Source organism: Nycticebus coucang, chromosome 6 (assembly GCF_027406575.1).
Source record: "Nycticebus coucang isolate mNycCou1 chromosome 6, mNycCou1.pri, whole genome shotgun sequence".
Taxonomy (NCBI): domain Eukaryota; kingdom Metazoa; phylum Chordata; class Mammalia; order Primates; family Lorisidae; genus Nycticebus; species Nycticebus coucang.
Window position 1 is genome coordinate 50118033 of NC_069785.1, and position 15470 is coordinate 50133502.

The 15470-nt window shown below is 40.4% G+C and overlaps 1 protein-coding gene and 1 non-coding gene across 3 annotated transcripts; one reads left to right on the top strand and one right to left on the bottom strand.

Annotated features, from left to right (window-relative positions):
* Positions 1-1861: 1861 nt before the first annotated feature.
* On the top strand, positions 1862-12720 carry DUT (deoxyuridine triphosphatase). 2 transcript variants are annotated; one of them, XM_053595042.1, is made up of 7 exons: positions 1862-2067; positions 3103-3241; positions 4043-4134; positions 5763-5807; positions 11542-11616; positions 11777-11847; positions 12388-12720. In XM_053595042.1, exons 1-7 carry the CDS (start codon positions 2043-2045, stop codon positions 12442-12444), a joined length of 504 nt encoding a protein of 167 aa, XP_053451017.1. In that variant the 5' UTR covers positions 1862-2042; the 3' UTR covers positions 12445-12720. The 2 variants fall into 2 exon arrangements, with proteins under 2 accessions (XP_053451017.1, XP_053451016.1); XM_053595041.1 differs by lacking the exon at positions 1862-2067 and adding an exon at positions 2134-2559.
* On the bottom strand, positions 6512-6618 carry LOC128589315 (U6 spliceosomal RNA). The gene has a single exon (XR_008380909.1). It is a non-coding gene; the product is annotated as a U6 spliceosomal RNA (small nuclear RNA).
* Positions 12721-15470: the final 2750 nt, after the last annotated feature.

Sequence of the window (15470 nt, forward strand, 5' to 3'; positions counted from 1 at the left end):
AGCAGGGACTCTAAAAATTTATTTCTTATATGAACTTTAATTACTAGAAAAAATACTTCAGCAAAATGAGGGAGAACACTAAGATGAAGATTCTAGAGCCCAAAACCAGGACTCAAATACAAGAGGGGGAGAAGGAAATTCTAGAACTAGAGAATCACTAGCATAGGCTGGAGCAAGAGAAATGGGGAGGGAAGGAGGGAGGCTCTAGGGGAAAAATGGAACTGATGTGGATTTGGTTTCCATTTCATTCAATTTGACATACGCTTGAGATACTGGATCCACTGTAGCATTTGGGGAAAAAAATAAGGAATAGGTAAACTAAATATACCACCAACAAAAACAAATGGAAAAACAAGGCAATTGCTAACTTGATAGGGAGAAGAAAGAAAAAATCCTATCAGCAGTAAATAGTATTTACTTAGTCATGATAAAGTAGAGGAACTGCTGACTTATCCAAACATTGTTAGAACTAACTATTGATGGAATGGGAGAGGGGAAGGAGACTTAAATCCCCAACTACCCTGAGATAATTTCTATACCATTAAAAAAAAAATACAACATTATCTAGAAACAGGGGGGTGTCTTTCAGTATAAAAGAGCCAAAAAAAGTTGGAAGTGTTGCCCCTAAGGAGTGAGACTTGGAGATGGGTTGTTTGTTAACTTTGAAAAAGCATTATATGGAGAAAACCTTTGCTTAAAAATTAAAGGAGCGGGCAAACAAACAAAGAAACTTCAAGAAATGATAACAGACAAGGAACAGTGAGATAGCTAGCATTCATTCATATAATAAATATTTATGATGAACCATTCCGAGCCAAGCACTAAACCAGACACCAGGAATACAAAGGTAAATAAAGACTTAAGGTCCCTGCCTTCGTGGAGCTTGTTATCTACAGCAGACAAAGAACAAGAAAACAAATAACAGGGGGTGGGGCCTTGGTGTGTGTCACAATTTATGGGGGCAAGACATGATTGCAAGAGGGACTTTACCTAACAATTGCAATCAGTGTAACCTGGCTTATTGTACCCTCAATGAATCCCCAACAATAAAAAATAAATAAATAATTTGAAATAAAGCATTGTTTAATTTAAAAAAAAAAACAAATAACAAAGATTATAGAAATAAGTAGTGAGTAGAAAAAAATAATTACTGTGATAGAAAATAGTGGTGAGGGCAGACAAGGCAGATTCTTCAGTTTGTTGGGGGAAGGCCTCTCTAAGATGAATAGATTTGAAAGACATGAAGCAAAGACTGAGGAAGGGCAGTCTGATGGGTCTACTAACTATTAGAGAGCCATGTGGCCAGAAACCTCCAAAGTGGGATGATGACGAATCAAGATGAGGTTGGAACAGTAGCAGAACCCTCACTGTATTGCTACAGGTATGAATTTCGGCGTCCTAGGCGTATAGGTAATATTTAAAAATCAAGGCAACAAAGTCAATAGCCCATAACCTTATCCAGAGGAATTCCAAAACTCGAGAGGAGCCAGTCCCTGAGGAAAGGCAAAGCAACAAAGTCTGAAAATTTTACTAATAATTCCTTAACATTTTTACCTGTCCTCTCTTTAAAACTACCCTACAGCTTCTATTGATTTTGAAAATTAAAGTGCATTCAATATGGTTTCCAGAATTTTTTGTCAGATCCGGAAATAACTGAAGATACTTGCATCCCAGAAAAAATCAATTTACAATCATCTCGTTTATTCATCTCCGCTTTTAAAGTTACACCACCTTGGCCCAGGCTCTTCCTGCGAATCCTAGCCATGGGGTTCCCCCCGTGTTTCGACTGTGGTCGTCCCGAAAAATCCTCAGCGCTAGGATTTTAACTGCTTTGTCCTTGGAGTTACCCCGAAGCCCCCCTCCCCCAACCCCCTTTAAGAGCACATAATATATCGTCTTGCACTCGCGGTGCTGCAAGGAAATGGAGCGCGCTGTCTTGCCCACAACCTAGGGAGCGACACTGGGCACAGCGGCGGCTGTCACCAGCCCCGTGATAAGGTTCCTTTGCTTCGGGAAAACCTGAGATCAGAACCCGAGGAGTCATGGCCGCAGGCGGCGCCGGCCCAGGTAGGTCAGCCCAGGTGCGGGGCCTGGCGGGCACTCTCGGAAAATGGCAGCCCCAGGCGAGGGCTGCAGGCAGACACCCGAAGGCGGCTGCGGGACTCGGGACGTGGGTGTTCCCTCGGGGGTGGGCCTGCGCCAGCCTGGGCTGGCCGACGCGCCGCCTCCCTGGGCCTCCAGATGATGGCAGTTACTGCTTCCGAGGTCATGCGCCGCGGTCCCGTCTTCAGGGTGCGGGCTCGGGTCGCGCGCGTCCGGAGCCGCTGACGAGCCAGCCCGCTCACATCTTGGGGGAAATGATACCCCTAAACCCTCGCCCCGCACTCTGCCACCATTTCCGTCCTTCTCTTCTCCGCTCAGCGTTTAAGGACGCAGCCAGCGCCCGGGAGGGAGCCGGGGCCGCGGGCCTCTCCGAGCCGGGCACCCCACTCGGCCCAGCCGCGCTGCTCCGGACGCTGTCCAGCGCTCGCCGCCAGACCCGAGGCTGCAGCGGAGCCAGTGAAGTCGGGGCTTGGGCTGGAAGGCACGCTATCTAAAGCGTGGGGATGTTACGAGCCGGTCCCGCCGTCCCCGCCCCGGCCCCCGGGAGCAAGGGGACAGTGGACGCGCGCCGCCTCAAAGAAAGCTCGGCGGCTTCCGGCGGTGGGGGCGGGAAGGGCGCGCAGGACCTCCGCGCGCGCGAGCGAGTCTAAGCGGGTCCCCCCCTGGGGGGAGCGAGGGCAGCTTTCTGTTGTGTGTGAGCGAGACCGCCGAAACTGCATCCCCACTAGGACCCATGCGTTGAATTTACAATATTTAGTAAGGCCCAGTAGTTCCAATCCCAAACCTGTTTCCCGAGAAGGTCTTTTAACCCAAAATTTGAATCTCACCTCCCCTCTCAGGCAAAACTGTGGACTCGTCCAGGAGGGTAGCGGGAGACCGGGGAGGAGCTGGCGGGAGATTTGAATCTGCTTGGCCTGGTCGCTGCCTTACCTCTTATCTTGTGCTGTCTCTTTCCCCTTTCTGTCGGTTCACCTCGCTCTGCCATGCCCTGCTCGGAAGAGGCACTCATCGTGTCCCCCAGCAAGCGGGCCCGAACCGAGGTGAAGGGCAACATCCAGCTCCGCTTTGCCCGGCTCTCGGAGCACGCCACGGCCCCGTCCCGGGGGTCCGCCCGAGCTGCAGGCTACGACCTGTACAGGTGAGTGGGCACCCTCGGGCGCCCGCGCGCCTCGGGTAGCGGGCCCGGCGAGGAGGCTGAGCAGGGCGCCCTCCGCCCGCTCTACCGCTACTCCTGCAAAGAAGGCGCGATCCCCGAGCTATGGAGCTCGAGGGCATGTTAGCTGATGTTTGCACCATCTGCTGCCACAGCTATAGACATTCCCTGAAAAGATTATAGAGACAAAGAAGCTCTTTTTGTACATGCAGTATGTGAGGTTTCTGTCCTTATGTAGGTTTTCTCTAAGCGCTTAGTGAACTGTTGAAAGAGTAAGCTCAGAAAATGTACGGAAACCAGTACTGTGCCTGGCACATACTGAGGAGTTAATGTTAGCTATTCCTAGTTATTATTTGCCCTCTTTTATCTAGGTTCTTTCTTCGTTTTCCTGTTTCTTTATACTATATAAATGAAGCATACACCTTTTAAAAGTCTGCCTTTCTGCCTCATGCCAATATGTACCTAGGCTTCCCAGTAAAGCTTTGTGCAGGGGCAAAGACCCTCACAATGGCGGTATCTCTTCCCTCTACCAGAAGCATTCACACAGAATTATTTTATCTAAAGCTGTCATCATTTTACTAATACGCTAAAAGACTTTACTTCTATCTTCTTCAAAAACTTTTTAAAAAATGAATTGGAAATTTATCATAGCAAGATTGATTATAGAAACTAAGGCTGTATGACTTATTTTATGAAATATGCTTTAAACAGCTCTGTATGCTTGATTAGAAAGAAAGAAAATAATAAAAGTGATTTCATAAGTCTTTTTTAAAAATATCTTTTTAGTGCCTATGATTACACAATACCACCTATGGAGAAAGCTATTGTGAAGACTGACATTCAGATAGCTCTTCCTTCTGGGTGTTATGGAAGAGTAGGTAAGTGATTCAAGAAACAGGTAACTCCCTTTTGTGGCGTGTTCTTTCATCTTAGTTTCACTTAGGGTAATAAGTGGAGGGATATTGCTTGGGCTATGTCAAGAAGCACTTTCTGTAATGACAAATACAGCCATTTGAAAGCCTCATTTATATATTTGCTTTTTGCCACTTCTGCTTTTTTACTCTAGCTTTTAGGCTCACACTGGCCCAGGAGATTGTTCTCAGAATGCCTCACTGTAAGAAAAACTGAAAACGTAGGTGATTTTTAACTAAAGCTTTTTCCAAGACTAATGCCATTCAAGGATTAGATTGCATAATGAGGTCAGATTTCTTTGTGAAGAGGTTGATGAGTGGCTGATACTTGTTGAATAAGAAAAGAGAGGGGCTTAGATCACGGCACACAGGCATTATATAGTATGAGAGTAAAACTTCTGATCCCTGTAGGGCCCCCAGAGTATATCAGCTTTTTAGCTTTTTGCCTAGGTTATCCTCCCATGGAGTTACAGGGTACTCTTCAGTGTTCTAGAAATAAATGGCTCATTGAGAGCAGTTAGGACAAAATGGAGTGCAAGTCAACAGGTTTGATTTCTCGGAGGGAGTCACTTGTTGCCAGAGACAGAGTTCAAAACTTCTTTTCAAAGCGTAATACTTTTTGATTAATTTCAAAGTAAACATAATGAGGCAAATGGAACTGTTACCCCTTCCTCCAGGGAAGGGAGCAAGACTAGCACTATCTTGATACTCATGAGTGAGACAACTGCCTGAGAGAAAAACAAAACCGGCTCTCTCCTCATCTCTTTGACATCACTACTGACTATAGTTTTAGAATTTGTGGGGCGGGAAGCCTGCAGGGGAGAGGCAGGAGATAGACTGAAATAAGCCAAGCCGAGATGAGGCAGCATCTTTTGACAAAGTGCCTGATTTAAATTATTTTGAAATGACATACTAGAAATAGGATCATCAATGATGGATCTGATGCTTATTAAGTCAGCAAGTAGAAGGTTGGGTTTTTTTTTTTCATTTTTAGGAGAAAAATACACTGGAATTAAATTTTTGAGGCTATGTTTTTGACACTTGACTGGCCATTTATCTTACTCTTGTTCATGTGTTTCATACAGGCACATCTTTTAGCATCTGAAGCATGCTAAAAGGGGTCTCGTTCTAGGCTATGCTCTGCTACTTTTTGGTTAGGTTTGTTCCTCTCACATTCTCTTCCCTACTTCGCATCTACATTGTACATCTCAAAACCAAAGTCCAGTCTTCTCTAAAGTCCACTCTTTTTCTTCCCCTCTGGCCACATTTCATGAAGGAGCTGTCCCTTGTTTACCTTTCAATTCATTCCAGCAGTCTTCCTGGGTCTGCAACACTACAGATCTTTAATTGACTGAATCATGTGGGAGTGGTTGAAGTTGACTTTGAATTAGAACCTTGTTGAATTCCTCTAAACGACTCTTAACAATTTTGCTAATTCAGTATGATAAAGATACCTTTTAATTCAGAACCATCTGCTAATGTCGAAATGAAGACAGTAGATGTAGGAGAAGAGAGTAACAGACTTAAAATGTATTAGTTATATACACTATTGTCTGTCCCCTTAAAATAACCACTATCTCTTTTTTGATTTTTAGCTCCACGTTCTGGCTTGGCTGCAAAACACTTTATAGATGTAGGAGGTAATATATTTACTTCTTCATTATCTAAATGTTTATAAAGATATTTACTTTGTTTTTGTTTATAAGATAGTATTCAGGGGGCCAGGTGTGGTAGCTTAAACGTCTGAAATCCTCACACTTTTGGAAACTGAGGAGGGAGAAGTTGAGGCCAGGAATTCGAGACCCCATCTTTACAAAAAAAAAAAAAAATTGGCTAGGTGTGGTGCTGTGTGACTGTCTTTCCAGCTATGTGGGAGGCTAAACCAGGAGGATCACTAGATTACTTGAGCCCAGGAATTCCGGGTCATAGTGAGTTATCATCTGTTGACTACTTCAGCCTGGGCAACAAAGCAAGACCCTGTCTCTAAAACAAGAAGAAGTTTGTTAAAATTTTTTTTTCCATTTTAAAGTCTTCACTGACATCTATTTCCCTTATAGCAAAGCCTTGCTCCTGTCTCCTAAAGTTAACAGCTTCCTCACATGGCCCTTTCATAAAGAAGCCCTAGTGTCTTCTGTTAACTGTCCTTGCTGTAGGGGTTCTTCCTTTTTTTGGGAGGGGGAATTGGAGGGGCTCAAATCACTTTATTGAGGGGACTTGGGCGCGGGTAGCAGAGAAGCACATAGGAGATGTAGGAGGATGAGATCTTCGCCCAGGCCAGGACCTCCCAGGCTGCCTCCCAGGCTTTGCAGCTGCAGAAAGAGTTCTGTCTCCTTTTTTTTTTTTTAAAAATATGGAACGCTTCACGAATTTGCATGTCATCCTTGCGCAGGGGCCATGCTAATCTTCTCTGTATCATTCCAATTTTAGTATATGTGCTGCCGAAGCGAGCACCTCCTTTTTTTTTCTTTTTCATTGCCTAGTCATCTAGAAGCAATTGCTGTAGGATTTCTTCTAACCACTCCTCTTACAAGGAAAGCCTCACTTTCCCAACATGTTCTTTCAGATCTCAGTCTGGGCTATAGACCCCACTGTGTTCTGACCTTTCTTTATCCCCATCAAAACTAAGTGTTCCACTTGATAAGACATTTTGGTTCATATATAAATGTGTGTATAAATAACTGGGTATGCTGGATTCTCCTCCAACCATTTTTACAGTTACTTTATCAAGGCTTTTTAACAGAACACGAAAGTGACTCAGGTGAGCTCAAGTTGGCACTTATTAGAAACTGATGTCTCTATCAATGAGATTCCAGACCCCTTATTCTTTCCACTGCAATTGAATCTGGAAATTACCATGCCCCCATCTCTCTCATCAATCTCTCATCAAAACACTGTCCTAAATTTTCTTGATGCCTTTTTTTATTTTTCTCAGATTAATATGGGGGTACCTGTGATTGGATTACGTGGTTTGCTTTTGTAAGGTTAAAGTCCAGGTCGTAGCATTGCCTTCACCGGGGAACTGTGCAATGTACCCATAGGATAGGAACTTACCCAACCTTTTCCTTCACCTCCCCCACAATGCTGTCCTAAATGAGCTTAGTTGTCTGCCCTTGCAGGGGTTAAGCATGGTGATTACCCTAGGCTAACATTTTTGGGAGGGGTCTGGTTCTCCCCTTGGTGTCACTAGGTGGTGCTGTGGGGCAAGACAGGAGCCTGAAAGTTCATAGTATTTAGGGACTAAAGGGGAACTGAGTTTTATGTAGCAAGGATTGACATCACAGCCTTCTCTGGGCTGGGGATTCCCTGGCTCAGTAAATTATGCTTGATGTTCAAAAATGCTTTTATAAGGTCAAGTGTGGTCATTTGGGACTGTAACTTAAGGATATAAGAGATTGTATGTATTTTTAAGGAAATTTCAAAAGGTTGTGAAAAGAATAACTTTGGTGTACGAATGGATTTAGATCCCAGCTCTTTCACTAACTAGCTAGCTGTTACTTAACCTGAGGCTTAGTTTCTTCATCTGTACAATGGAAATTAGTGTGCCTGCCTCTGAGAGATGGGAGGATTAAATGACAGTGTATATCTACAAAGAAGCATCTAATACAGTGCTTGGCACATACTAGATTCCATACATTATAATTTCTGTCTCCTAGGGACTTTACAGATTTTTATTTCTTTTTTTAGAGACAGAATGTCTCACTTTGTCGCCCTCGGTAGGTGCTGTGGCATCACAGCTCACAGCAACCTCCAGCTCTTGGGCTTAGGTGATTCTCTTGCCTCAGCCTCCTGAGTAGCTGGGACTACAGGCGCCTGCCACAATGCTTGGCTATTTTTTGTTGCAGCTTGGCCAGGGCTGGGTTTGAACCCGCCACCCTCAGTATATAGGGCCGGCGCCCTACTCACTGAACCATAGGCACTGCCGGTTAACAGATTTTTTTTTAACGCAGAAACTTTCTTTAAAACTTAGTTGCTAATTTTTACTCTGTTTAAAGCAACCCTCTGGAAAAAAATTCATGGAAAAAAGAAATGGAAAGTTAGTTTGCCTTGGTGGTTGGTATGGTGTTATTCATAAAATTACATTTATGCTTGGGACACAAAAATGTGAAAAGCCTTGGATGCAGAGTATCTTAAAAATGTCTCTTAGCCACAAGTTTATCGTAGTTGGCAACAGTTTTATTTCTAAAGAGAGCTGTTGTTAGAAATCCCAGTCCGTAAATAGGGTCAAAGGGAGAAGTTGAGTATGCAGGATTCTGTTCAGAATTCACATCTGGTAGGTGTGGATAGTTTTCACTAAAAAGGGTTTCCAACAAATGACATGCCAAACTCTTGACACAGTAAAATTTTCTCCTGAAGTTCATCAGTCTGCCAGTTCCAATGCATGGTTTTTCTAGTGATAACTTCAAGATACTTTCTGCTTTTTCATTAAGAGAAATATCCTTGAGGCTTATATCCTTTATGCAAAGAAGGACTATATCTTGGTTTTTCTTGAAGGGCCAATGCCAATTCAGTATAATACTATTGAATTTGTTATGCCATTGGCATTCATTTACATTATAAAAAGTACTAAGGGCATTTTTTTTCTGCCTTACATTTTCATTGATTTCAAATGATTTCATTTAGTCAGTCAAAGGCTTTTCACATTTTTGTGTCCCACACATAAAATGTTGATTACCTGGCTCTGCAGAATTCAAGACATAAGACCATTTGTGTACTCCTAAAAGGACTACTTTATGGAAATGTAGCAAAGATCTTTACAAAAAGGGACTGGTTTTGTGTGGTACAAGATACAATGAAGTCAAAAAGCAAATATCTGGACGTGGGAAGACATGGGAAGGAAAATGTCCAGTCTCACTAGTTGTCAGGGAAATGCAAAGTAAAGCAACAATCTATCATCTTTTACTCATCCTACTGGCCAGAATTTAAAGAATTACTGCCATCTGGTACTGGCAAGGATTTTAGAAATGGGCTTTTTGGAGTATTGAATGGCTTTACCTGTTTTGTAAAATTATCTAGCAGTAGCCTTTAAAATCGAAAATATAAGGCTGCCCAGAAATTATCCAGTCAGATGCTTCCCAGCTACTTGGGAGGCTGAGACAAGAGACTGAGGTTGCTGTGAGCTGTGATGATGCCACGTCACTCTATCCAGGGTAACAGAAAGACTGTCTCAGAAAATAAATAATGGTACTGTATTTCTGTATCTTGTTTCAAAAAAGAATGGCTAGGATTTATATATATTAATCTTAAAGGATACATATGATATTTTAAATGGAAATTGTTGATTTTGGACATTGTTAACTTTCACTTACATGTATCTACTTTTCTAAAAAGTAGAAACAAGAGTTCAGAAGTCAGTCCACATTATCTTTCTCTGACACTTTCGAGATAGCCTTTACCTCAAAATCTCCCAGCATGGAAATTCCATAGCCTCATGTGGTCTTTTGTTCTAGCATGGAACAACATGCTATGCTAAGGGTTAATTTAAATCATGCCTGTGGCCAAAATTTTCTCCACATATGTAGGTAATGTAGAAAAAGTTGGTCTCATTTTTATACCAATTCTTTTTGTAAATATTAATCGTGGGCTACACATTAAATACAAAAACTCTAACAAAAGCTGATGAGCCAAAAGTCTTTGTATAGTTTTTACAGTATCTCACACCACCGATAAGCAAAACAGGCCTCAAATAATCTGCAGCCCCTGGGCTGCAGGATGGCACCCCTAAAACTAATGGTCAATTGGCAGTGAGAAAAGAAACCAGGGTTTTTAGTATTCTTTGAATTGATCAAAGTTGTTGTACAATGAGAGAAGAATTGTTTTATTGAATCCAGATGTGAGATGACCTGGCTTTGTTGTTTTTCAGCCCACTCTTTCACTCTTGAATTTAAAGCTTTAATTCAAAATCCTCAAAATGTTGAATGTGGAACCTTTTAAGAGGTGCTTAAATTCAAATTCACTCCTCCCTAGTAATTTATTCATAAAGCACAGAGTTTGTTTAAAATTCTACTGTAATCTACTGGAAAAATCTAAAATGTTGGTTATCCTGAGTATTTTTCCCCATGGTGGAACTAAGAGTTTCCCTTTTTTTCCTATATTAAAAATTTAAAGGGTATACTTAGGGATTATTCTGTTCCTAAAAGAGGGGAGGGGTTGTTTGTTTCTGTTAACCTTCAACTATTAAATACCCTGGAGTATGGGTAGATGGGATCAGTACCCATTGAGCCCAAATTCCAGGTTATTTTCATTTCCTTTATTTTTCCCCTTCATTAGGGTTTTATTTAGAGGCTAGAATGTTAATAAGAAGTAAGATGTAACATGGAGCTGCATTCAGTTAGGTTCACATGGATCCTATCCAGCCTTTCACAAACAGAAGGGGATGAATTAACATATATAAAGGAAACTGGGAGGTTGGAGGGGGTTGTGACTGCTAATAGGTAGGAGTTTTCTTTTTGGGGGGTAACAAAAATGTGCTAAAATTGGTGATTGCTATACAATTCTAAATACTCTATAACCATTGGATTGTACACTTTAAATGGATGAATTATGTGTGAATCATATATCAATATAAAAATAAAATTAGAAGACCTGGTGGACCTATATTTGTGCTTTAGTTTATGGAAATATTTTCAATTCTCAGCCCTAAAATGAATGCTAGCAAGTCTGGCAAATGTAGCTTTCTGGACTGGGAAAGGGACCAGGCTCAAGTGTCTCCCATAAAGATCTGCCCCTGTGTCCGTAATCTCAAAATATATGTGAATACATATAGAAAAATGTATTATTATGTTTATGTGCTAATGTCTTCTGAGAATTCATACTCAGGAAAGGATGGTGGATCATCTTAAATGGAGAGGAAGAATATGAACTGACTGAAAAGTTTAGCTTCATTTTTGTTATAAAAATGGAATGTTCTGGTATGTGCAGACTGCTGCTTAACACTGTCAGCATTGATGGATTCCCTGCAGATCTTTAGGCATTTTGACATTTTTATTTATGACTCAGTCATATTTCAATCCGGATATTAGGAAGCTTCTACCAGGAAAAGCCTTTAAAGCCAAAGTCATACTTTTCCTATAGTCTTTTGGGCAGGTCTGCAGTGAGCAGATGGTAGTTTGTAGATACAGTCATTGCCACTCCCAGCTTAAAGTAGGAAATGGTCCCTGTTGGACAGGTTGGAAAATTTAAGACTGATTTTGTAAGTTTTTATTTGCATTTTAGTAATATTTCTTGGTTTTGAGGCTTTACATAGTACCAAAGCAAGATTGACTTATTCCATTGTAGGAATAAAAATCTTAGAGCTACGTGAGAATGATTTTGAGAAAAACTTTCACCTTTTGTGTTCTGATGGCATGTCGAGATAATATTTTTCTTTTCCTCTAGCTGGTGTCATAGATGAAGATTATAGAGGAAATGTTGGTGTTGTACTATTTAATTTTGGCAAAGCAAAGTTTGAAGGTATGTTAAATATATATTGATATAAATGTAATAAATTTTCTGAGCTATGTATGTGTGAAAAACATTGACTCTTCAGATTCTTAATTGAATAAGACAGGATATGGAGAATGTTTCAAGAAAGTATCAGTAATACACTGTTCTTTGTTTTCTTTCTTTGAAGTCAAGAAAGGTGATCGCATTGCACAGCTCATTTGTGAACGGATTTTTTATCCAGAAATAGAAGAAGTTCAAGTAAGTAACATAAAAGCTAAGTAGAGAATAAGTGCTGTAACAACTTGAGTGAAGAAAAAAAAACATAGTTTGTCAGTTGTAGTGGCTCATGACTAAAGTCCCAGCCTCTTAGGAGGCTGAGGCAGGAAGATCCGTTGAGGCCACTGGAGTTTGAAATCAGCCCGGGCCACATAGCAAGAACCTATGTCAAGAAAAAATAGTCCAGTTTTGAGGATCTAATATGCTATTGATAACTAGTATATATGACTAGACTGATTTGCAAAATTGAAATTTCAGTTTCATAATTTCTTTAGATTTTTTATGTAATTGTTACTTTGGATAGTAAGATATTTGTACTATGAACTGCTAATATTTCCTTAGATTTAAAAAAATACCCAATAATCTAATTTATGGAGCTTTTTTAGAATTTAATTTTCTTCTTTTGTAATCCTCTTTTGGAAAAAATGATATAGCAGGAATAAAAGCCATTAGGAGCTAGAGAGACGAACCAAAAGGCTGTAAAATTAACTACAAGGCTTACTGCCTTTTTCTATCTTTCAGGTTTTGGATGACACTGAAAGGGGTTCAGGAGGTTTTGGTTCCACTGGAAAGAATTAAAATTTATGCCAAGAATAGAAAATGAAAAATTGTACCTTTTTCATAAAAATAAAGAGTTTTTGCTTAAGTGTTTTGCATTTCTATAAACTATACCTTTATCTTCAATAAAAATATTTCATTTTCTTATGATCTATTGGGATCAGATAGAAACTTTGTTTTTTTCTGCAATTGATAGTTGTATGTTAATCGGCTTAATGGTGTCTAAATGCAAAGTGTCTTTTTTTAGTCAAAGGCACACCAATTGCAGATACAAAAAAAACCCTGTATTTAATTCAATAAATGATACCACTTCAACTTACTTTGCTTTAATTGCTTTAAATCATAACTGATACTTTTTTTAGCCAATGAACTTAATTCTTTAACAGATACAAATTATTGTATATACTGGACTAAAAGAAATAAAAAGGAGAGGTTAAAGTTCTTCGTTCTTTGTCTTCACTAGTCAAAAAAAATTTTTTTTTAATAAATAATCTTAAGATTATTTATGAACGTGAAAAGAATAGAATCCTGGGTTTAATTGTTTTTTATTATTAATTTAATAAATTATTAATATAATTGTGAAATTATATGTAACTTGGGAACTTATTAGTTTGTTCCCCTGAATTTCATCTAATCAGACAAATTGTACAGTCGTAGTTATGTTTTCAATACTGAAGTAGCAATAATAGGCTATATACAAGGGCCACTAGGTTTTTTCATCCCTAGTACATACCTTGAGGAGTAGTGTACTCAGCATTTCATTGCAGATAAGGCCTGGTTCAGTAGATTAGTTCAATTGACATTTATTGTAAGTTTCTCCTAGCATGCTTTCCTTTCTTTACCGTGTTTTTAGGGCTCCTTTGTACCAGGGTTTTGGATGTCCCTTAGGTCTTGTCCATCAGTTGTACTGAGACTCACCAGTTATGGTTTTGAGGATGTGGGCCATACAGATGGAGTGCTGAGCTGGCGGCTCTGGGCTGCCCACCTTCTAGAAGCATAGGCTAGAGTTGGTTTCTTAAGTTCTGGTCCTGTGGCTCTGCAACATAATTATCTGTGGGTCTCAATCTGTGAGTCATGAAATCACCTCAGTGAGACATAGCATTTTAAAAAAATTGAATAGACAAAGGACAAAATGTCACAAAGTTAAATATTGTGATGATTGTAGGCATATATGTACTATTTTATGGTATAAATTATTGCTATAGTCAATAAAATTTTTAAAAGATCTTGTAAACTAGCCAGAGTTGATTCTGTTCTATACAACTGAATGTTGCCCAATACGTGGTAACAATAGAGTTCAAGAACAAAACAGCATTATGTGCCTTGTTGACACTGTTAATGTTGGTGACTGCTTATAAAAGTTCTGTTATATCCAGCACTTCATAAACAGTTTCTTATACCGAATCTGAGAGTAGAGAAGCACCCAATTAATACATGACAGAAACAGGCTCAGAGGTTTAGTAACTTGCATGGCATTTCAGCTAATGATGACCCCTGTTCTTAGCTTTGGGCTGCTGTAACAGAATACCAAAGACTGGGTAATTTTTAAAGAACAAATTTATTGTCACAGTTTTGGAGGCTGGGAAGTCCAAGATCAAGGTTCTGGCAGATTCAGTCTCTGGTTCTAGTATGCTGCTTCATTGCTGGATTCGCCAGAGAGGTAGAGTGTTGTGTTCTTTGGTGGCCGAAGAACAGGAGAGCCCGTTCCCACAGGCCCTTTTTATTACAGCACTAATCCATTCATGGAGTGTGTTTCTAACATGAATTTTGGAGGATACATTCAGAATATAGCAATAACAATTAAAACCTAGGCCTTTGTTCTTTAAGTCCAAATTCTTTGCAGCATTTTCAGTCTCTTTCAAGTAGTAGGAGAGGTGGTTAATGCAAGTCCTGCGATAGTTTGTTCATGCCTAGAATGTGCCCATCTGGCACCATGCTTAAAGGAACGTGCTTAATGAATGTGAAGCTGCTCTAAAGACTTGGAACCGTGTTCTGGGAGACTGATGACAGAACCACATGTTTTTGAGAAGGTCTCTGGTATATGATAGATATTCATAGGTTTTTTTTCTGTTTTTTTTTTTTTTTTTTTTTTGAGACTGTCACTCAGTTGCCCCGTCGTTGAATCCTGTAGTGTCATAGCTCACAGCAACCTCAAATTCTTGGGCTCAAGCAATCCTCTTGCCTCAGCCTTCTAAGTAGCAGGGACTACAGGAGCCCAACACAACAGCCAGCTGTTTTTTTTTTTTTTTCTAAGAGACGGGGTCTCATGCTTGCTCAGACTGAGATGTTCATAGGTTTTAAAGACTCATAAGAAGAATTAGCCTTGTCACACGTGATTTCATGATTTGAACCGGAATTAGGCCTGGGGAGTTTATAAGAGGATGGTGGCATAGGGTAGATGCATAGAACTTACCTAAAACAGCAAAATGAAATAAGAGCAAAGTATTCGGCGTATGGAAGATTAGGTGGCTCATGCCTGTAATCCTCCCACTCTGGGAGGCCCAGGTGGGTGAGTTGCTTGACCTCAGGCGTTCAAGACCAGCCTAAGCAAGAGTCAGACCTCGTCTCTGAAGAATAGTTGGGTGTTGTGGGACGGCGCCTGTAGTCCCAACTACTAGGGAGACTGAGGCAAGAGGATCACGTTAGCCCACAAGTTTGAGGTTGCTGTGAGCTATGGCACAGCACTGTGCAGGGGGCAAGAAAGTAAGACTGTCTCAAAAAAAAAAGAATTAAATAGTCTATTGGGTTGGGATTATTGGAGGGTGATTTTCTGTGTTATTTCCGTAAAGTTTGAATGTGATCTTTTTACTTTGTGAAATACAAAATTTAGAAAAGCAATAGTGTTCAGTATAGTGAGTAACTGTGAAAGAGGAACATCTAAATAGTAGTACCAAAATGACCAAGCAGAATATTGCTGGCATGCTGGGAGTAACTCTCTTCTCAGTCACACCCTACTTTGAGAGGTAACCACATTTTTGACATTTAAAGTAATCTTTCTTTAAATTTTGTCACCTACATAGGCCTAAGTTTTGTTTTGTCTGGTTTTA

Excerpts from the sequence above, each read along its gene's own strand:
- DUT (XM_053595041.1), top strand. The coding sequence starts at position 2,358 with ATGATACCCCTAAACCCTCGCCCCGCACTCTGCCACCATTTCCGTCCT. Across the intron at positions 5,808-11,541 it reads ACACTTTATAGATGTAGGAG|CTGGTGTCATAGATGAAGAT; the intron begins GTAATATATTTA and ends CTTTTCCTCTAG. Across the intron at positions 11,848-12,387 it reads CAGAAATAGAAGAAGTTCAA|GTTTTGGATGACACTGAAAG; the intron begins GTAAGTAACATA and ends TCTATCTTTCAG.